At 41.3% G+C, this 22,880-nt stretch overlaps 1 protein-coding gene across 4 annotated transcripts in view; it reads left to right on the top strand.

The window, feature by feature from the left end:
- The window catches only part of ANAPC1 (anaphase promoting complex subunit 1), a 33,586-nt gene that overhangs the window by 7,494 nt on the left and 3,212 nt on the right, over positions 1–22,880 (top strand). For 2 of the 4 annotated variants that reach the window (XM_055725748.1, XM_055725749.1), the window contains exons 14-43: positions 273–413; positions 771–831; positions 1,364–1,551; positions 2,385–2,459; positions 3,462–3,727; positions 4,685–4,776; positions 5,606–5,754; positions 7,419–7,497; positions 7,604–7,640; positions 7,746–7,816; positions 7,942–8,120; positions 10,785–11,011; positions 12,249–12,367; positions 12,885–13,156; positions 13,456–13,690; positions 14,890–14,981; positions 15,161–15,295; positions 15,458–15,540; positions 15,693–15,771; positions 16,190–16,264; positions 17,015–17,091; positions 17,329–17,419; positions 17,513–17,566; positions 17,874–18,067; positions 18,439–18,525; positions 19,066–19,183; positions 20,027–20,104; positions 20,541–20,608; positions 22,242–22,380; positions 22,761–22,847. In XM_055725748.1, the coding sequence (XP_055581723.1) occupies positions 273–413; positions 771–831; positions 1,364–1,551; positions 2,385–2,459; positions 3,462–3,727; positions 4,685–4,776; positions 5,606–5,754; positions 7,419–7,497; positions 7,604–7,640; positions 7,746–7,816; positions 7,942–8,120; positions 10,785–11,011; positions 12,249–12,367; positions 12,885–13,156; positions 13,456–13,690; positions 14,890–14,981; positions 15,161–15,295; positions 15,458–15,540; positions 15,693–15,771; positions 16,190–16,264; positions 17,015–17,091; positions 17,329–17,419; positions 17,513–17,566; positions 17,874–18,067; positions 18,439–18,525; positions 19,066–19,183; positions 20,027–20,104; positions 20,541–20,608; positions 22,242–22,380; positions 22,761–22,847 (3,648 nt within the window). Of the gene's footprint in view, positions 1–272; positions 414–770; positions 832–1,363; positions 1,552–2,384; positions 2,460–3,461; positions 3,728–4,684; positions 4,777–5,605; positions 5,755–7,418; positions 7,498–7,603; positions 7,641–7,745; positions 7,817–7,941; positions 8,121–10,784; positions 11,012–12,248; positions 12,368–12,884; positions 13,157–13,455; positions 13,691–14,889; positions 14,982–15,160; positions 15,296–15,457; positions 15,541–15,692; positions 15,772–16,189; positions 16,265–17,014; positions 17,092–17,328; positions 17,420–17,512; positions 17,567–17,873; positions 18,068–18,438; positions 18,526–19,065; positions 19,184–20,026; positions 20,105–20,540; positions 20,609–22,241; positions 22,381–22,760; positions 22,848–22,880 lie in introns of those variants that run through there. The other 2 variants (XM_055725750.1, XM_055725751.1) reach the window with 2 other exon arrangements.

Here is a 22,880-nt window from a genome sequence, read left to right on the forward strand (position 1 = left end):
AGCTTCAAATGACTGCTTGATTTTTAACTCTCAAGGTATCTTTTGGAGCTAAATCTTTTATTTTTCTTCTGTAAATCCCCAGTATAAATAGCGTTTAAAGAAGATCTATTTAGTGTTGCCCTGTTTATGATTTTTATAAAACTTCTGAGGCAGAGATTGGAAAGATTTATAGTTATTTTCAAAATACTTATTAAAAATGGCAATTTTAGCTGTCCTTTGCTCAGAGCCTTGTATTTCAACAATTCTAAGCAATCACTTTCACCACTTTTCAGGGTGTGCTTTTGTCACCAGTTCCAGAGCTAAGGGATTCTTCCAAACTTCATGAATCAACTTACGTTGAAGACTGTACTTTTCAGCAGCTTGGGACATTCATTCATGCTCTGAGAGATCCTGTCCACAACAGAGTAACTTTGGTAGGCATATCCTGTTAATTTGAGTCGACGCTTTGTTAGCAAAGTGAAATGAGGGTAACATTCACTTCTGCATAGTGAGACATAGCTGGCAGCTCCTGATCAGCAGCAAAATACCACACCTGCATAGGCGGTTCCACCTTTTCCTCTGTAGAATACTCTAGAAGTCAGAACTTGATTCCTTCAAGTGATTCAGCTCAAAATCTATTTCAAGGGTTTCATCTGGGGTTGCAGATTTTTAATGTAGCAAATAACCAGGAATGAGGAATATGCTTAATAGATAAACAAGTTCTGAGTTGGTAGAAAAGGACCCTGGCTTTACCCATTTCATAATTTGACTCTTACCTTCTTATTTTTCAGGAACTCAGCAATAATACAATGGTTCGGATTACTATTCCTGAAATCGCCACTTCAGAACTAGGTAGGGTTCAGAATCTGTCACGTGAAATATGTTCCATAATTTTTGAGGGTTCATTTTTGAAGTAGTTTGTGCATAGCCTAGGCTGTAATGATTCAGTGCCACACAATCCAAGCTCTAATAACTTACCTTCTAAAGCTGCTACCATTTATTTAGGTGCGCTCTGTTGCTTTCAGTCCTTCACCCACTGCTTTCTTAGAACTTCCTTTGTTCTTTAGATTGCTTTGCTCTCTACTATAGTGTATATTATCGTTCGAGGAGGGGCTGAGATGCCAGTTCAGACAGAAGTTGGTTTCAGTAATGAGCAACAGGGAACTTTTTTCCCCTTTTGTGTGGTGAACTAGGGGCTGTGCTCAACCTGAGCTAAAGGAACAGCCGTTCAAGGTTGTCTGGTGTGGCTTTTATTGAAAGAGTATCCGGAGAGTTAAGAGTAGGTCCAATAAGAGGACCTGTAGAGATTTATAGTACTGATTGGAAGAAGTACCAGGAGATAAGATGGAAAACACACCTAACTTTTTTTCTTCTTTTCCAACAGTAAAAAGATGTCTGCAAGGAGTCAAAGCTATTCTGCCCAAGGAGATAGCTGTACAGATGCTTGTCAAGTGGTACAATGCTTACAATGCTCCAGGAGGGCCAAGCTATCACTCGGAATGGAATTTATTTGTAACATGTCTCATGAATATGATGGGTTACAACACAGAGAGATTGTCCTGGACACGTAATGTAAGCAAGCTCATGTTTGTTTATCAGCAGCTTCAACATAAACTAGGTGACTCTTCAAGGTTCAAATGGTTAGAGAGATAGTGAAGTCAGAAATAGATGGTGTCGTGTCTTAAATCACAAGATACCATCGAATCAATTCTGTATTTCTAAGTTTCAGGTATACGTTTTAGTCTGTGTTTATTATGCAATATATTTATAAGGTACTTGCACCAACTGTCTTGGTAAAATAAAAATAAATTCTGAAGATTTTACCCCAGTTTGTGACTAACACTGATGAATTGAAGATTTGATTAATCCATATTAAGCTTACCCTTGCTAGAAACACAAGTCGCAACTCAGACTCCTGTTTCCTAAAGAGGATTTTCCATGAAGTTTTCAAATTAGTGTTTAAGGATCTGTGTGTTTTCAGCTGCTGTACTTGAATGTATTTGGAGTTTTCTGCAAGTGGGTTTCCTGCTAGCAAGTATGTTTGCAGTACTTGCAGTGGGGGGGGAAAAAGCAGCAAGGGTATGCGTGCAAGTGAAATGAAAGCAGTTACAGTACAGCTACATTACTAGCATTAGCTCATCCACAGTATTTCCTCTGTCCTAGTAAATGCCAGATGTTAGGCAGTCAAACTGTGGAATTTGTGCACTGTACACTAGAATAATCTATACACAGCCAGTTAATCTAATTGCAGTATAGGTTTTATATGAAAGCAAAGTGTAGAAGTACTTAAAGTAACTGTCATGTGATATTCGGTTTGAATTCAGGTGATACAATTGGTGATTCACGTATGCAGCCTTGGGAATTTCAGTACTGAGGTACTTTTTGATATTTTTTATTTCTCACAGCTTGATTTTGAAGGATCGCTTTCACCAGTTATTGCTCCAAAGAAGGCTAGACCATCAGAAACGGGGTCAGATGAAGTGAGAAATGGTTCTCTTTTACAAATAAAAGGCAGGGGGTGGGGATGGGATGTTGGGTTTTGGTTGTTTGGGTTTTTTTAAGGGCAAAGCAGAGGAAACGCCCTCTTGAGTATTGCATTTCATCTGAGCTCATCTGAGATTACAGGCCTTTGGGGGAAAGAAAACTTCTTTTGCCCTGTGTAGTGGCTGCGTCATGTGACCTTGCTTGTCAGGGTTCTCGCTTCCAGGGGGGCAGGTTGAACTTGGGAATGGATTTAATACGGATCACAAAGCAATCCCAGATAGTCTCCTGACAATGTCAAATTTCTCCTAGATGCTTCATCCCTTTAAAGTGAAGCTCTCACTCCTCTGGTTACTCAGCTCCTTTAGCCAGTTAGTAGCAGCAAATTACATACTTCACCGAATGCACTGATTCTCAACAAACTTGTGGAGTCTTTAAGATCAATTCATGGAGCTCTGCCTAGACAGGAATAGGAAGTTTTTGTGTAACTAAACAGTAAAGTGGATGAGGCTTACCATCATCCCATCATAAGAGGCTTATGAGCTATGGTGGTCCAATTGTGCTGTTCGCTTTTTGTGTTTAGTCTGCAACCCCTACAGTCTACAGGCAACAAAGATCAGGATCTAATGCCTGATGTGCTGTGGCAGGGGGGATGCAAAGAAGGCTGGGATCACTAGGTGAATTGCATAAATACTCAGTGGGGTCTTATGCACAGAGTATTGGAGCAAGCAAGGTACTCTCGGCTTTCTTTTGTTCTTTTAAGTATAAGGCTTTGATTCTTTTATGCATCACAGGGGAGGTGGGGGAAAGGATGAAACTTAACGATTGAATCTCTGTGGCTTGCAGAGTTTGTGCAGCGCATTTACCATACAACAATCACATTTGTATTGGTTTATGGGTGGAAAAAAACCCTCCTCTGTAACAGTGCTTTGGAATTACCTTGCTTGAAGTTGATGTTCACTTTGGAACCTCTGCCTCTCTTTCCTGTTTGTTTGGTCTAGGACTGGGAATATCTCTTGAGCTCAGATTACCATAGAAATGTTGAGTCTCATCCTGTTGCCAAAGCTTTGCGACTGGACCCTCTGGAAGTTTTGGCTCCAAAGGATGATTTTTTACAGAGCCTTAGCTTGGATTCCTCAACCCTCCTTTTCACCCATATTCCTGCTATTTTCTTTGTTCTTCATCTCATCTACGAGGAGCTCAAACTGAATAGTCTTATGGGAGAAGGAATTCGTTCACTTGTTGTTCTTCTGGTTCAGCTGGCCAGGTATGCCCAAGTGACAAATTGTGGATATTATATCTTGTGCAGTGTCTCTTGATGGTGGGTGTGTACTATTTTTATGGGGAATTTGGGGATTGCCCAAATGGAGCAGACTTTTCAAGTATTTAAAGAAAATGAATGAATGTTTAAAACCTTACTGTGCTTGGATATTTGCCGTGGTAAATCTCTTGTATGGTTCTGGCCACTTCCCAACATCAGTGTGACTCACAAACCTCAGGTGCTGCAGCTTGTGTTTGTTTTCTCTACACATGGTCACACCTCAGCTCATGAGATCTGTCAAATATTGTTGTTTGTTGTGGTGTCTTTACTGCAGCCAGTGATTGCATCTTCTTGTCTTCCACAACCACCTTCAAGCTGCATTGCATGTTTAAGTTTTTAAGTGTTTAAGTAAAAGGCCAGGTAACATCTCCCAGAGTTGTATTTCCTATTTCTACCGGGTTTTTTTCTATGGTTATAGATTCTTCCCCAGTAGCACCTGCTATAGCCAGCTGGCTAAATGATTCCCAGAAGTGGCATCTACTCCCTTGTGCTGAAAAGGCTTTCGTCTGAAATGAAAGATGGTGTCTTTTGAGGCTGGTAGCTGCTGTATGCATTCATGTTTTGCAGATAACCCAGCAGGTTATCTAGCTTTGACAGTTAGAATTTGGAGGAAGCTGTAGTGACAGGAGTCACACCTTAGACGGTGGTGGAGGTGTGGACAAAGCTGAACAACAGCTGAAGAGAAGTGCACTGGCAGAAAAGTAAACATACAGATTTACTGCTTAGAGAATGGGCAGTGCCCGTGAGTGGTCTTAAAGTTAAGGAAGTCCCTCCTCCTATCTGCTGCATACACAAGCATTTAAAAAAAAACTTAACAGAAAATGTCAGAGAGGTGCGGGAAGGTAGAGTAGTTTTTTGGTTTTTCTTTTCCCCCTCCAATGTGATTCACCTCTCTCATTCTAGGGACTTAAAACTTGAAGCTTATATAGATTATTACTACAGAGACTATCCAGCCCTTGTAAAAACCTCCAGACAGGCTTGCGTAATTGATCAAGGTGAGTTTAAGGCTTTTCAAAGCTGGGTGTTTGGTGATAATGACGTGGAGATTTTCTCTAATGCTGAGCATGTTGGTAACTGTTCCCTTTAAAGCTGGTCAGGACTTAATCCCAGTCCAGTGCCTCATGGGACACACCACAGAACAAGGTCTTGGGAGGGAATAGTGGTTTCATCTTGGCAAACGCCCAGCTCACGCTAGCTGACAAATCTTAGCAGACAACTGTGGAAAAGCCTGGTAGTGAGATGTGCCTCTCTTGTGGAAAGTATGGCTAGGCTGGCAGACTCTCAGTTTATAGTTCATAAAAACTAAATGAAAGCTAAACGCAGAAAATTTGAGATTAGGTTATGCATTGTCTGTGTACCTGTTTACTGTCCTACCAGCTGAAATTTACTAGCCATGTAAGGAAAACTACTGTTTCTCCTGACCGGTAAAAAAAAAAAAATCTCGTAGCTTTGCTACTCCTGTTTGTGGGCAGGGAAGGCAAAGAGGTTGTAGATAGGTTGTATTCTCACTTAAGCAATTTGATGTCGTTGAAGAACAGTACAAGGCTGTTCTAGTGCAGTTTTTGAGAATGACTCTATATTTACTCCTTTTCACTGTGGGGTGAGGTGATTTTTGTTCTTGAAAAGGCAGGTAGGTGTCTCAAGTTTTCATTACTGTCTAGCTATAAACTTCCATCTAACAGGAGGAAGATGTGATCTGTAATGTTTTTGGGAAATACTATATTTTTGTTGTTGTAGAAGTGCTGTAGGGCTTGCTTTGGGAATAGTGGAGAATTATTGTGCATTTGCCGTGAGCTCTGTGTCATTGCTGTTCATATGATTAAGTCCAAACAGGTTTCATGCACCATCCTTCATTTTTTTCTGCTGAGCCTCCAAGTATCTTTCAGTGGCTGAGTTCCTGTCTGAAGGGAGAAGGAGTGCAGCCTTATCCTTACCTACCAGGCATCTGTGAAAGGAGCAAACTAGTAGTACTGGTGCGTACTTTGGTAAAAAGGATATTTTTTGTTCTGCCACCACAGCAGCACTGTGGCCCGGGGTTTGCTCCAGCCACTTAATTTCGCGCAAGTGAAGCGTCCCTAGAGGGAAGTCAAATAACAGAGCGTGTAATCGCGCTGTGCGGAGCAGCAGGGGCATACTAGAGGGGTATGGAGCCTGTGATCAACAACTGCTGTAGCTGTACTGTTTGGAGACTTAAGCATCTCCAAGTGTTGCTGCTTTGTACTAAGCAACCTCATTTGTCTGCATGAAATCCTCTTGAGTATCCCTGCGATATAGTAAACTGTGCAGCGTCTGCCTCTCCACGGGGAGAATAATATGTATTTAGTAGGGAGAAATCCCTGTGAGTCCCCTCTTCTCTTTTATTACTTTAATATTACTGAAGGGTGAGGATGTTTTAACAGATGGGAGGGAGGTATTTGAGGTTGGGAAGGAGAGCTCATGAGTACAGAATGAGTAGCCTATGCTTCACTGCTTACGTGTATTCTTTTTTTTTGTGGTTTGCAGTAGTGGCATGTGCAAAGTAATAGTGTAACTCAAAGTTAACTGTATTTTGTAAGTGAGAATTTCCCGGCTTTCTTCTTGGGCATGTATCAACATAAATACTGAGTCGCATGAGTAGTTGTAAGTGCTGATGTTATCTCCTGGTCAGCCTTGCTCACTTATTCACAAAGCCTTTATGGAGAAAACCTGCTGATACAGGGCTTGGAGCAGAGGTGTTGAGCCTGAGGTGTTTGAAGGAAAAAAAAACAAAAAACCAAGGAGGAAAGACTCTGCTTTGACCCAGGTGTCCAAGATTAGTTGCAGAATCTCTGTTATGAGCTGCCAGGAGTCAGCCTGTCCTCTGCTTCAGAGCACAGAGGCTTGAAGCAGCAGCACTGAGTCTGTTAAAGTGCTGATGCTTTTGCTTAAAATTTGTCCCTGCCCTCAAGCTCTGAAGAAGGGTAACCTTCCCCTTGGATGATCACCTGTGTCTGTCCAGCTCTTTCTTCCTACCTCTGCCTGATTTGGCACTGCCGAGGACAGAGCTAGTGTGTTGGCAGTGCAGCTTATCAGAAGATCTTCATGAAAAACACAAAGGAATTTTAACCTGGATGTGACTTTTGCCTTTGGCATGCCAGGTTGTCTGGCAGTATCAAAAAGTAATAGGGTGACAGATCACTTTGATTTTTGCTGGCTAGATAGCTGAAGTGGACCCTGCCTTGAAAGGCAAACAACTTTTCACTCAGAGACTTCGCAAAGTAGACAAAATATTCAAGATGTGGAGGAAACTGAGTGAAAATGGTGTCTGTAGAAGTGTGTGTTTTGCAAGGAAAATTAAATGAAATGTGAGAAATGTTGGAAAGATAACTAGGAGCTGTTTAGAAGATCTTTTTACCTTTGAAACAATTATTAGGGAAAAATCAGTTAATTGTTTCAGGATGTATTTTTTCCAAACTTCAAGATAGTAAACTTTCATGCTTTAGATTTCTTGCTTCAGTTGTTTCAGTCTCCTTTTACTAACAGTGTTTTCATACTAAACCTGTCCCCACTCTTAAAGTTATTAAAGTTATCTTCTGCCTGTGTTGATAGGCAGCATAGCAATTGCTACACACTGCATTATATATAGCACTTTGTATTATGGTGTCTCTTTCCTATCCAGAGTGTGGCTCTGTATGTCCTTGGTGATGAGAGCGCTGTGTCTAATGAAGCTTCCCATTACTTGTATAAGATCACATCAGGTAATGATGCCTTAATGCCATCACAGTATATCCTAGTGTCTTGTGCTTCTTATGTGCTGTCTTTTGCTTGGAGAATGTGGAAGTAATGTGGCTTTGTCTTTCCTAGGACAACGAAAACAGCAAATAGAACAGGATGACAGTCGGTATGAGGTTTTTAGTATTATTTTAAACTCTTGAGGTTTTGACTCTCTGCTGACTTTTTGGACTAGCTTTTATTGGCTTCTCCTTTATTCCCCTTTATTTTACAGATGCAGTTTCAGTCACAACACATCTGTTTCCAGCCTGGCTGAAAAATTAGTTATTTGGATGACTAATGTTGGTAAGAGCAGCTTTCATCATTGTGCAAAATGGTAACAATCATAAGTAATAGTCTTTTGCTTGCATAATATGAAATACCCTCTATCTAGTTTGATAAAAGAGGATTTTTCCCTCATTAATTTTAAGGTTTCACCTTAAGAGATCTGGAGTCTCTCCCCTTTGGCGTAGCACTTCCTATTAGAGATGCAATATATTATTGCCGAGAGCAGCCTGCCTCAGACTGGCCAGAAGCAGTTTGTCTCTTGATTGGGCGCCAGGATCTCTCCAAACAGGCGTGTGAAGGGAACCTGCAAAAGGGTAAATCTGTGAGTATGGGCATAAATTGATTTCATGGTACTGGGTGTTGGTTGGGCAGAGAGCTCTGGTCAGAAACTTTCCCACCATCTGCTGATGCTCAAGGCGTCAGAAGGTGCAGAATTCAAGACCGAGGGCAACACAGGGTTTACACGCATATGAGGGTTTAAGTATAAAAACCAGCATCCGGCACAGGAAGAGTATGTGCATAGCTGTGGAAACTGTCAATATAAAACAGATTTTGAACTTAATTTAGGCATGGTGCTCAAAAGTCTTTCCTACAGAGCTATTTGCTTGCCTCTGTAAGTCTTCCTCCTCTCCAAAACGGCCGCACCTTTGAGAAGTGTCAGGTTTTGGTACTCCGTCCAGAGCCTTTGCCATCAAAACAGCAGTGGCACAGAGAGAAGGAAGTGGGTATTTGTCAGTCTGTCTCCTTGGGTTCGCATGGGTGGCATCTATCTCCCTGTCTTCTGGAAGAACTGGATTGCTTTCTGATCATATTTCTCTCTTTTTTTTTTTTTTTTTCTCTCAAAAAGGGTTTAGTTGTTTGTATCCTCAGGTAAAATAAAAACAAAAAAGCATGTGGTGTTTTTTCTCTTAAACATTTTCTTCTGATGGTGGGAATCAGTAGCATCTCATAGAGTTGTGGCTTGCTGAAGTGTCTTCTGCTGAGGACACTCTGGAAGCCAAAACTCTTCTTGAAAGTTGGCTAGTGGCATGCACAAAAACACTTAATAGTAGCAGATTGTCTGCAGACTTTTCGGAAGTCAGGAAGAGAGATTTTTAGTCTCAAGTACATCTTGGTCAAGATCTGTTTTGCTGTCAGCTTTGCAAGTGATGTTAAAATTATTCCAATTTTTATAACAGGAGCTTAATGACTAACTACATATCAAATTAGTTAATTCATTACTTGGAAAAGTAAAAAAACTACATGTTCAAATCCCACGCCCCACCACTCATGAAAAATCTGTTTTACTTTCTGCTGGTGAAGTTTTGCCCAGCAGTCACAGTACTGAATCTTAAAATGGTGATAAATTTGATTTTATCACTTACTTTATAACAATGCCTCGAATGTATGTAACCTTAAAAGGATAAAGTGATCTTCAAACACTAAATTGTTTGTCATTTCTCAGGAGGGCAGGGTGGAGTTTCCTGTTTCAAAACGGACGCTGGCTATATGGGTGGTGCAGTTATGTATTGAGATTTTGTGCGTATTTATCAGAAGAAATTGGTTTTCATTCATCAGCTGTTAATTTACTTGCACTCCTGGTGTCATGTGTTACCTGTGAGCCTTAGGGAAGACCCTGTGTTCAGTCTAGTCTGTGTGATTCTGTATCTTTCCGCTTGCTGCAATTCTGAGGTATAGAACAGGAAAATGACCAGTTTAGAGAGAGATGTGGGGGGGTTTTGTTCCTAGATTTGTCATCACTTGCCTTGTTTGGTTTTGTAAATTAATGTCTCATCTGTGAAAGATGCAAAAGAAAGAGGAATGTGCTGGTCCACCTTAGGGTCAAGTCCAAATTATTTTGTCAGACCATAAAGAAACCGTATATTCCGCAGGAAAGCTTATTTCTGCAGCTGTCTAAAAATAAAATGATCCATGCTTCGTGTAGAGTGACAGGCTTGTCTGAAGCGAGTGTAGGGCAAGCAGACTGTGGGCATCCTCTGTTGCATCCTGACCTATGCTGTCTTCACCATTCTTGTTGGTGGTCCTGTGCATTGCTTGTGTGATGTGAATAAACAGGGGAGGACAGAGACTTAGGTGAGAATTTCATAAATCTTGCATAGAAAGAGGACTTCCACAGCACTTCAGAGCACTTAAGTAGCTCAGGTGTGGAAGTTCAAAAAAATACTCTGGTACTCTGGTGAAACCCAGGTTGGCTGACGGCAACAAACATTTAGAATTTACTGCCATGCAGGCTCACTCTTTGAGTAGGTAACTTGGTTTTTCCAAGGTTGTTGCAGGGAGAAATCCAAGTTAAAGCTCTGATTCATGAAAACATCAATGATTAGAAAAATAACACAGGTGTCTGAGCAGAATATGCAGAACAGCAGCCCTGACTGAGTTGAGAATTTAAAGTACTGGCACTTTAAAAGCAAGTTGTCACCAGGGGACTCTGTGCCTTCTGGAGTTTAGTCTCCTTTTTAATATATATCGAAATGCTCATCTAGGTTTCTGTTTTTCACTGCTTAACTTGAAGAAAAAAACATGTGTGTTTTCTTAGCAGTCATAGACAATTGTGTAGGCAGGGAGGGGAAAGCCCTTTCCTACTATTGCTCTGAAACAAGAAATAGTTTTGAAATAAAGATAAGTATTTCATATGTCACCTCTTCAAGCTCCTACTTGTCTGTCCTTGCTCAACAGCCTTTGCTGCACGTTTAAGATGTCATCTCCTCCTGTCTTGATAGTTATTTATACCATTTAGATGTGCAAAAATGCTTGATTACAATGTTCGGAAATCCTTGTGGGTGCCTAAATTAACATAAGGACAGCACGAACAGTGTCATTGGTGATTTCATGTGTGTCAGTCCATTCTATTTACAGATCCGTCTCGATGCAGGTAACTACTGAGTGTGTGCAGGTTGTGGTGCTGGTATTTGCTGGCTTTCTGACAGTTCTCAATATTCGTGTGCACTACTGGAAATGACTTCATTCCGTTCTCTTTTGCTTGCAGTCTGTGGGCCCAGTGCTGTCCTCTGATATTCCCTCTGGAACTGAATCGGAAGAGGATGAGGATGGCATGAATGACATGAACGAGGAAGTGATGTCGCTAATATGGAGCGAGGATTTGAGAGTGCAGGAAGTACGCAGGCTCCTTCAGAGTGCCAGTCCTGTACGTGTTAATGTAGTGCAGATGCCAGAAGCTAGTGACCATGAATACATAGAAGAGAAAGAAAACCGGTAAAGAGCTCTGTTTCTAGCCGTTTCTCATTAGTATTTCACTTGGGTGAAAAATTGTGTGAATATTTCTGGTGGCTTAAAGTTAAGTACATCTAATTGAACAGTGCAATCTATTTTAGTCTGAACTGAACATTAAAGTCAGCAGACCTGAGCGAGGGACACATAGAAGAGGGCTGGATTTCATAATCCAGGTCTTTGAAGCTCAGTGTACATCAAAACTCTGCTGTATTGGAGTTGGAGGGCTCTTGGGATTGGAGCAGCATATGGGAAAGACTGTTAGTTTGAACCCCAGACAGCAGGTTGAGATCAGTTAGGGTCTGAAAGCAGATTGTAGCCATTTTTTTCCACCTAAAAAGTGTGAAATACATGCAGGACCTACTCTGTAGAGAAAATGCCTCTGTAGCAAACAAAGCAGCGTCCATCCCCTGCCTAAAACTGGGGGGCCTTTTGTTCAGGGCTGATCTTAGGTCTAAGCAAGTCTTGGGTCAGGGGACCTAATTTATTCTACAGAAAGCAAACTCACTGTCCCATCCCTCACTGAAACCTCCTCTTGGAGCCATTCTGTGCCCAGTAGCCTCACAGTTGTCCCTGTCCTGCTTCTTTATTCACTTATTTTGGAGGTGTTAAAAGTATTGTCTGTATAAAACAAAAAGAAAAAGCAAAATTCGGAACATCATTAACATGCAGAACACTCTACAGAAATAGGAAGCTGAAGGAATGCATCAAATTATTGTCTGACCTAACAAGCTGAGTAATCTAACAAGTCTAGAAAGTGTTTCCAGAGTTAAATCATAGAGAATTGTGGTCAGCATTCTTGGAAGCACATTATTAATTCTGTACACAGGTTATTACTAGATGTGATCACTAGTCATAGCAAGATCCCATATGGCAGTCGGCTTTGTTTTGCTTTCTCCTTTCACCTTGTTTCCGATATGGCTGCTAGATTGTTCGTAGCACAGATTTATTTAGCTAGCACCTAACTTAAAGGGAAAAATAGTGGAAAGTTTCAACATTACGTCAGCTAAAGTGTGTCTTTGAGGTTAATCTTGTAAGAGCCAGAGATTTGGTTCAGAAGTTTTGCCTACTAAAAAATGAAAGACAACATGCTATCTCATAGCTGGGGAAAAAAAATGGTCTGTCCAGTGCTTGTTGTCTGTGGGTTCATTTTATATCATGTATTTGGAAAAATATTGCCTATCAAGCAATTGGATTGGTTTTGCTTTCATCTTCCCAACAGGCTTTTGCAGCTGTGCCAGCGAACCATGGCACTACCTGTTGGACGAGGAATGTTCACTTTGTTCTCGTACCATCCCATTCCAACGGAGCAGTTGCCTATCCCTAAGCTGAATCTAACTGGTATGTTGGCCAGTATTTTCTTCCGAAGAAATTCAGTATTTAATAGAATGTGAGGGAGCGAAATTGTTATCCCACTTCTTTCTGAACTTCATGTAATTTTTGTAGTATCTTGTGTGTCTTTTTCTAAAGAGTTATGTAGCTTGAGTGTGCTTTTTGTGAAGTAGCAGCTCATTTTGGGTTTGAATCTGCCACCTACCAGTTTTGTCTGGGATGGTCAAGGCCGGTGTTATCAAACACCGAGACCTTGTATCAGGTACATTCTGAGAAGCAGATAGAAGTGAGGGCATGTCGGGGTCATACAGCACACAGATACTGCAAAGTCCGCGTTGCTGGTTTATCTACTATGTTGTGCTTCTATCTTCTGTCGTCCCTGAAGACAGCCGAGGCTGGCTCAGAACAGAAGTGTTACCTAGCGTGCTGCCAGTATTTATTCACTTGGCACCCTGCTGAAGCTGAGGAATGTTTCTGAAGCAGTTTGGATTTACCTGATGACTTTTAATGATTCTCTCATTGGCAGGCCGTGCTCCTCCTAGGAACACTACTGTTGATCTGAACAGTGGGAATATCGATGTGCCTCCTAACATGGCTTGCTGGGCCAGCTTTCACAACGGGGTGGCTGCCGGCCTGAAGATAGCACCTGCCTCACAGATAGACTCTGCTTGGATTGTCTATAACAAGCCCAAAATTGCTGAACTAGCAAATGAATATGCAGGCTTCCTCATGGCTCTGGGTCTCAACGGGCATCTCACAAAACTTGCCACACTCAATATACATGACTACTTAACAAAGGTGAGGGCTTCTTGCAGAGGCAACAGAGAGATCTATAGGACTTGAATTCTTGAAACGAGAGTCAACAGATTCCTTTAAGATGCTGAATTGCATGTGTGTGGGAGAATATCAGAGGCACTTCGTTAATGTTAGTAGTGCAGGACTTTGTTTCTGTTTAAAAGATTTTCAGCACTTTTATCGCTGTATCTTCCTATACTGTGCACAGCTCACTGAGATAAGTGAATGGAACACTGGGACAGGTTTTCCTTTTCTGAACACATCTGCTTTCTTTGGTTACTGATATTTGCCTCCTTTCTCAGGGCCATGAGATGACAAGTATTGGACTGTTGCTTGGCGTTTCTGCTGCCAAGTTGGGCACAATGGATATGGCTATTACGCGCCTCTTGAGCATCCACATACCTGCCCTCCTGCCCCCAACTTCAACAGAGCTGGATGTTCCCCACAATGTGCAGGTGGCTGCTGTGATAGGAATAGGCCTGGTCTATCAGGGCACTGCTCACAGGCACACAGCTGAGGTTCTGCTGGCTGAAATAGGTAGGTGCTAACACTGGAAAAAATGGGATTGTGGACTGGGAGAGTCACAACATATGAATGATGGGCACAGTGCATCAGGGAGCTGAGACTTTTTAACATTTCTGTCAACTGTACATCTCCCACCACAATATTCACCTCTTGTTTTCCAAAACTTACTTTCTGTTTTCAGAGGAAAAGAAGTTACTGTGAACTGTTGTTTGCATAACATAGAACAACCATTGAATTTAGTAGAAGAAACATAGTAGCATCACTGCTGGACCTAGATACCTTTGTCATCTGGAAGTTTTGTCTGCTAAGAGCTAGTCTGAGGTTTCTGGGGTTGCCAGCTACTTGGTAAAAGGACTGCTGTAACTACATGTTCCTCCTGACCCAGATGCCACATCTGCAGAGATCCTGACTCTCTACAGCTTTTGGGCAGATCTGTTGCACACTGTATACTCAGTGCTTCTGATGCTTCCTAGACATTTTTTGTTTTTCACGTCTCCATGAGGTAGTTGCCGCTGTAGAAACTAGAGACTGAGGCACTGGGTGGGTAAAAAATGCTTTCCTCTTGCAAGGACAGTCTTTTTGGCTCCCTAGGTTGGTGGAAGTACAGCCATTGTGTTGTCAATTCTCCTGTTCCGAATTTTGTTTAAGGCTTTCTAAGCAGTAGCCTTTAAGAGCTGATTCTGAACAGTAGATTTCTGATCTGAATTGTCCTCATTCTGTACACAGTTGTTCTGATTTTATTTGTAACGGTTAAGTTCTTATTCGTGTTTATATGTAACCTTAGTTAAGAGACTGTGTGGTTTATTAAATAGAGAATGGGATAAATTTTAAGGGTGAAATTGTATCTGTTATGTTTCTAGTAATTTGATATACACAATCTTTTCTAGCAACAGCTTTTGAACTGTGTGACAGTATTTGGATAGGTTCAGAGGTCTTCAAGTATACGCAGTTGTAATGTGGCATTTTTCACTGCGTCTCTGAACTCCAGCCATATCATTTAGCAATATATACTGCTTCTGGAGGGGTTTATCATTTGGTGATGGATGGGTTAATTACACGTAATTCCACTGAGAACTTTCCTGACTTTGAGAAGGGACAGATTTTTTTCTGTTTGTTTGTTTCTCATTTCATTAGGAGTGTAGTGCTTAATTAAACAATGTTTACTTAGCTGAAATTTTAGAAGATTAATTTCACTGTTTTGTTTTCTCCAGGACGTCCCCCAGGACCAGAAATGGAGTACTGCACAGACAGAGAGTCCTATTCACTTGCATCTGGGCTAGCCTTAGGCATGGTTTGCCTAGGGGTAAGTACTTCTCTTCGTTTCAACTAAAAATAGTAGAAGGATTTATATAGAGAGGGTGGGTTAATAAGAGCTGTTTCATCCTTGATGCCCAATTGCCTTTGGCTGAAAGCATTTTTTTTTTTTTTCTCATACATATGGAAGCCACTTCCATATTATTTCTTCTCCTCTTCATTCCTTAGCACGGCAGTAATTTGATAGGTATGTCGGACCTCAATGTTCCTGAGCAGCTTTACCAGTACATGGTTGGGGGTCACAGGCGATTCCAAGCAGGAATGCACAGAGAGAAGCACAAGTCCCCCAGTTATCAAATCAAGGTATGTGGTGATGGTGTTTGCTCATTTAAGCTGAAAATAGCAATGGTTAGAAGTCTGAGATGTGTGTCTCGATGCATCAAGTGACTTGGAACACATACACATCACTACATGTCGCTGCCCTCCTAGCCAACTGCTCTGAAAGCCTGCATTGTGTTTTCACAGGAGGGAGATACCATAAATGTGGATGTGACTTGTCCGGGTGCCACACTTGCGCTTGCTATGATCTACCTAAAGACTAATAACAGGTATTAACCTTGGAATTGCTCAAACATTTTGCAGTAACTTGTGGTAACAATTTAAACTGCCGTAATGTCAGCTCTGCTTTGTGTGGGTTACTCAGTCTTGTGAGTTGCTGAAGTACGATGTGGAAACCCTGTTCCTTTACTGTGCTCTGTAGATCTATTGCCGACTGGCTTCAAGCACCAGATACCATGTATTTGCTGGATTTTGTTAAACCAGAGTTCCTTTTATTGAGGGTAAGATTTTCTTTTGGTCTACTTAACGATACAAAAACACAATTTTTTTAAATCCAGCCCACATGCCTATCATCAAGAATTAGCTTCTCACAAATTAATTTCACAGATAAATAAGTTAGGCCTCAGCATCTGTTATAAGTACATAATGAATTTTTATTTCAGTTTACCACCTAAAGATACAGACCTTGCAAGGATTTATCTTGTGGTGTGGGTTTTTATATTTTTTTTTTTCCCCTGCAAGCAGGGTTTGAATCTCTTAAAATAAAAGCTATTTTGTAATTTCTGGTATGAAGGCTGAGAAACATTGAAAAGGTTGCTAGTGGGTAGCTGGATTGTCTGTGTTTCTGGATGTAGTTAGTACATTTAAAAATGCCGTTTGTGTAGGCTTTTCTTTCTTATGCTTTCTCATCTTTTTTAGACCTTGGCTCGATGCCTGATTTTGTGGGATGACATCTGGCCCGATTCCAAGTGGGTTAATAGCAACGTGCCTCAAGTAGGTATTTGCATTTAATGCGTTTACTTCCCAGTTTTACACCTCGATTGTTCTGCAGGTGAACATTTCTGTATTCATGTCAGCTGCACAAGAAAATGTATGTTAATTGTGTTTGCGTGATAGAGATAACTGTTACATTGGATTCCTGGGCCGTTATGGGAGCACTGGGGATTCCCATCCCATCATGCTAGGAAGGAGGGGATTGAGGAGGGGTGCAACTGTTCAAGCCAGAAAATGGTGCCAGGGAGAGAAAGGGGACTTCTCTCCACATTGACCAAGCAAGAAGCCAGGTGCAAAACTGCTGCAAGGAGGTTTCAATTGAGCATTAGGAATAATTTTTCAACAGTGAGATCTTCCCAGATAAGTTGTATGGAATTTTTAAGACCAAATTAGATAGGTGTCTGTCAGAAATATAGGACGTTGGTGGTCTATATGGTCTCTAGAGGTCTCATCCTATTCTGTTTTCTTTCATATTTGAATCCATACAGTAACATCATGTTTCTGACACAATCTTGCTGTTCTTTTAGAAATCTTTAAGGGACCAGATCCAGGAGCACTGAAAGGTGTCCCTTTTGGATCAGATGTATGATGGAGCAATAGCACGTGGGGGGGGGGGAAAGAACAAGCCAGCTTTTTCTATGCCGGTGGAACAGACCTGTTTAGTGTCACTTAGGAACCCTCGATGCACAGTTTCAGTTAGTTAGTCAGTTTCCCCTGGATTAATTTTTCCAACTCTTATGTTTTTTATAGATCATAAGAGAGAACAGTATATCTCTTCATGCAACAGAGCTGCCTTCATCTGAAGACTTGAGTTTAGAAACACTGGCGTAAGTAACATGTAAAAAAATTCTTCCTCTGAAAAATGCAGCTGAACTATTTTAGAGAGATACCAGGGTGCACAAAAACCTCTCCCTTGATATTTACGGAACTTTACTCTCTGTTTTCTGTAAAGGGTAAGTCTGTCTTTTTAATTTCCCCTTTTTTTAATTATAAAGGAGTTTGTGATGCATATTCAGATGAGGAAAAGAAACATTTAGTCATTTCCTGTTTATGTTGCTTATTAGGCAAGCTCACGTCTACATCATTGCTGGAGCATGTTTGTCACTGGGATTTCGATTTGCTGGTTCAGAAAATCTGGCAGCATTTAAATGCCTGGTAAGAGGCTTTTAATTTTTTTCCTTTTAATTTCCATAGAGCTATAACTTATCTTTTGTATCTATTTTTAGTATGCATTTCTTTTCTTTCCAGTACAAATATGCAACAGACTTCCTGAAATGTTTGTCAGCACCAACAGCTTCAATAGTAAGTTTTTTTTCTAGTTTTCTCTCAATGAAAAGGAGGCTTTGTTGTGTAACGTACTTTGATAACCTTCGCCAAAACATTAATGGAAATAAAACCATTCCTTTTACTTTTCTATATTACGTTTTACATTTTATTACTATTTAGAATGTGGCAGAGCTGAGAATCATTTTTAAGGACTTTGCTGGTTCTCCCCTCTCCCTCTTTCTGTGGAATGTGGTTTTTGAACTCTGGGGTAGAAAGCAGCACATTAGACTGACGTGTGTTTGACCACAGAAGTGTAATAGTGCTTTCCCTATTCTACTTGAAGACAGGTCACTATAATCTCGAAACATGTTTGAGCGTCTTGCTGCTTTCTCTCGCAATGGTGATGGCTGGCTCTGGAAACCTGAAAGTCCTTCAGCTTTGCCGTTTCATGCACAAGAAGACAGGTGGAGAGATGAACTATGGGTTCCACCTGGCTCACCACATGGCTTTGGGGCTCCTCTTTCTGGGAGGAGGAAGGTAACTTGCCATTTCCAAAGACAGGTGTTTTCTTTTCTTCTTCTTTCGCCTCACCTGCAAAAGCTGGAGCAGTGTGCGGTTTACTTGATTTTTTTTATTTACTTACTTTTTATGTAACATATGGATGCATACAGCCCTCTTCTATTGCAAATGAAAGTCCTGTTGCCTTCTAGATACTGCATTACTTAAATGCCATGGGAATGTTTCTGGGTTGTGTTTATTTCCTACCACTAAGTGTTTATTTTGACTGCTGTAAATTACTTGCCTGGCTTTGCTACTTTCCTTCCCTGGAACACCAAAATATTTTGAGCACCTGTGCTAGTGGCTAGTGTCTGTTTGCACAGAAACTAATGTATAATGTTTTTCTACAGATACTCACTGAGCACTTCAAATTCTTCAATTGCTGCTCTCCTTTGTGCTCTGTACCCTCACTTCCCTGTTCACAGCACAGACAATCGGTAAGGGTTTGCTAGGGTTCATGTTTCCTTAAGCTCAATCTTCCTCCTACAAAAGATGTGATCTAGAGACAAATGCTCTAAAATTTTTACCTAGGTGCTCTGTAAATAATTTTTTTTGCTTTACAAAAAAAACACAACAACAACAAAAAACGAAATAGAAGAAGTAAGTGAAGATACAAGATGAAGGTAGAGGTCTTTGAACAGTGAGGGAATGCACACAGGCTTGCTGAGGCTTTATGCTGCATTCCTGTGACTTGAATGTTGTCGTTCGCTCAGCTGAAAAGATTTTCATGCAAGATCTGTGCATTTGTGACTCTCTACCGGTTTTAGTTAAGATTCATTAAGTCCTATTCTGTTAGCTAACCCATACATGTAAAAAAAATCAACAACAACAAACCAAAAAACTACTACATTACTACAAATTTCTCTTTAGTTTAACAACACAGCTGTATCTGGTTATCGAGCTGTGTGTACTTAGGTATTTGGGGATTATTCCCGACCTGTACTGCACGGTGCTGAATCCTTTATTCACACACACAGGTACCACCTGCAGGCTTTGCGTCATTTGTACGTGCTGGCAGCAGAACCAAGGCTCCTGACACCTGTTGATGTGGATTCAAACACTCCTTGTTACGCACTGATAGAGGTTACATATAAGGTAATGTGTCTGGGAGGCAATAAGGAGCAAAGGCCTTTGAGAAGGTGTGGGAGACAGCTGAAGACTCTGATGTACCAAAGATACACTATTTTCATTGTTGTGGCCAGCAGTCTTGGGTTTGTTTTCAAGTTGTGGTGGAGACAACCTGAATTCTACGCAAATAATTGAAGGGTTGTACTCGACCCACTCAAACCTTACATGTGCTTTGATGTCACCTTGAGAGCAGAATACAGGACAAGTTTCAGTCAAGTGTGTAATGACTGACCCAGGGTCATAGTCCTCTTTCTGAAGAGGAAGGACTTTCAAAGGCACAGAGGTGGTTGGAACCATCTGTGGTTTTAAAAGCCTTCTCCTAATTCTTCTGAAACGGACAACTTCATGTTTCTCCTTGGTGCTTGCATTATGTACCTTTTGGGGAAGATCCTTTCTGCGGGATTTATTTTGTACAGGCTTATGTGAGATAGGTGATGCTCATGGAAGCACTAAAGAAAGGATTCTTGGGATTTCAGGGGAGAAGAGATGCAGCATGGATCCCTTGTGGTTCTGCCAAAGAGTTCTGTGTGATTGTGAAATAGTTTACTTCTCAAACCTTCAGATTTCAGTTGAAACATGCCTGACTTGTGCAGTGTTATGTGTTGATCCATCCATGGGAAATACACCTTTAATTTAGGCTTGCATTTTCCTGGCATTAAAGGCAATGCCAAGTCATGTGTTTACTCAAACTTGGGAACAGAAACTGACTGACTTGTGCCAATGGAGCTGTTATAAATGAGATGCAAATTTTCTTTCTTTTCACACAAAAATGAGCTTTGCTAATACATGAATGCTGGTGGCATTTTGAAGGGCACACAGTGGTATGCAGAAACCACCGAGGAGCTGATGGCACCCACACTTCTTCCAGAGCTTCACTTACTGAAGCAGGTAAAGGAAGTCTCCCATTTTAATGAAGAATCTAATCACCCAGTTTTCGTGTCGCAAACAGTGCAAAAACAGAGACTTAAGTGACTTTTCACTGATTCCCTGGCCACCCTTAGCCAGACCTGCGACAACATTGTCCCATAGTAATGGCTCCAAAGACAATTCTGTCACTATGGAGCACGTGTTAATACCACACGCTTCTATTTGGTCTTGATCATAATGCTTTCAAGATCTGATGCAGCAGGGAGTTCCCTGTGCCAAAAAGCTTTGCTGTAGGAGACACAAAGCTAGGTGCTCTTCCTTCAGTTTTCTGGGTGGGTAGCACTGTAAAAGGGCACATGTTCTTGTAAGGGCCCAGAAAGAACTGTAGGCCTGTGTAGAAAACTCCTAATTTGATCATTCTGGTTATATCTAGTAATAAAAATGCTTATATTGACAGATCAGAGTGAAGGGACCACGGTACTGGGAATTATTGATAGATTTAAGCAAGGGAACAAATCATCTAAAGTAAGTATTCTTTATAATACTTAACTGAATAACGACTTTGTAATATTATTTTATTTAAAAAAAAAACCAAAAAAACTCCTGCACTTGTAACACCTACGGTTTGGAAAGAAGTCTGGGTTTGATCAGTTCACTGTTGTGCATTTGACAGCACTTTAGGGTGAAGAAAGAAACTGTGTAGTTGGTTTCACCTATTGATGTGAATAATTCATGCAAAAACAGGGCAGGGGAAAACCTGATAGTAAAAACCGCAGATATTGGCAGTGGGATTGAGCAGTACCAGAAACTATCTTAAACTCATGGTTTTAGTTTAGTTTTGAGTTGATGTGATGTCATGTTTCCCAGACTGTTGATACAGTAGTTAGCTAACTGTTACTGCTTTGTGAAATACTATTTTTCTCATGTTACGTGAAGTATACAAAGTACTACTTACTGCATTTTAACTCTCTGCTGGGCAACTGTGAAAAACAGAAATCTTACCGGAATACAGTATCTGTGGGTAAAATCATTCTCATCTTTGCATTTAACAGCCTACAGTGTCACTTGTTGCTGTGAGTAGTTCAGAAGAAGCCAGCTGCATCTTTCACCAGTAACATGTTTTTTCTAGTTCATTTAAATGCCACTATTGAGATTAAATTAGGCACTACAATGCAGCTTCTATTGTTCCGTGCCTTTAAAGATAACAGGACTGAGGCAGAGTGCAGATTCCTGCGGATCAGGAGGCACGTGCTGATGCATCTACCACACCAGAACTGGCAGAGGCCAGCTTTGCTGTCTGGCGTTGAGCCTTTACCACACTTGAGCACTTGTTTGTCCAAAAGAGCCTTCCTGTGCTGCCACAGCAGAAACCAGCGTGGGTGACTGAGGAACTTGCTGCCTTTGGGACCTACCTATTCTCTCGGTCTCCAGATGCTTTGAATCTGGCAGCTCTCATGTCACAACATCTTGTCCTTAGCCCTTCATAATGGTAGGGACCTGGCTGGCAGTGTTCTGCAGATAAATACACGTGTGAGAGACAATTTTCCCTATCTCACTACATGTGAATTGCTGCTATATTGTTATGCTAGGGAGTTAGTTTCAATACATATAATTTAGTTACTTTAAGGATGCTGGGTGCCTACAGTTAATGGTGCAGCTGATACTCTGAGTCAGGTAAACATGCAGCTGCTTTGCAATAGTGTAATTTTGAACTGCTGCACACTTCTGGTTTTAGGCTTGGTCAGGAATAACAGAGGTTTGTTGGGTTTGTGTTTCTTTACACGGAGAAAGGCCCATCACAGCATGCCTTTAAAGTTGTGAATACCAACTTGCGTGGTTTTCCTTGGTGCTGGGAGCTTATCCTAGAGGAGTCTAACAAGAACCTGCAGTGGCTTCAGGAAGCTGTATTCCTTATATCAGTAGGGCTCCGTCCCTTTTTCATCATCATTGCCTGCCATCTCATCACCGTTTGATAGCAGCCTGCCCTGAAAATATCAAGATTCCTATCTATATGCAAGTGGGGCAGGGTTTAAATCATCAGGACAAAGCCTAAACAGGGATATTGGCGCATACGGGCTGTTGGAGTTCATGTTTTCTTTACAGGTCTGCCTCACTGTGTGTATGTATCAATTTAAAGTAAGCACCATTGTTATTTCAGATCAATTCTTTCAAAGGGTGGTGTCTTGTACGTGAAACTGAGAGCTGGGCAGCTCTCCTACAAGGAGGACCCGATGGGCTGGCGCAGTCTCTTAGCACAGACCGTTACTCACCAAAACTCTGAAGCTCGGGCATTCAAGGTATTGCTCCCAAACTAGTTTCCTGTCGGGAATTCTGTCTGCTGAGGGAAGCACAGCAGGTCGTGCTGTGTTTACTTACTTCCAGCACCTAGCTCTGCCGCATGGTTATGAGTACTGAAGTTACTTGCTTTGCCTGGGGGAGAGGAAGTCTGGCAGCTTTCACAGGGCACGCAGCGAGCTCAAGCTAAGAGCAGCTACGTGAATGTACGCTTGTCATGGGCAGACACGTTGGATGCATTTTGCCCATGATGTGCTTTGTGTAGGTTACAGTCGTCTTACTTGTGTGTTGGGGAAGGAAGGACTGGGTATAAACTGCTATTACATTTGTGCAGTAAACCAAAAAAGTTCATTTTAAGAGTGTGTTTTAATCTGTTTTCTAGCCAGAAGCAATTTCAGCTTTCACTTCTGATCCTGCTCTGTTTTCATTCGCTGATTATTTTTGCAAACCAACTGTGAATATGGGCCAGGTATGATGGCTAGATGTGGACTAGCATGGTTTC

The sequence above is a fragment of the Falco cherrug genome, chromosome 13 (assembly GCF_023634085.1).
Source record: "Falco cherrug isolate bFalChe1 chromosome 13, bFalChe1.pri, whole genome shotgun sequence".
NCBI lineage: Eukaryota > Metazoa > Chordata > Aves > Falconiformes > Falconidae > Falco > Falco cherrug.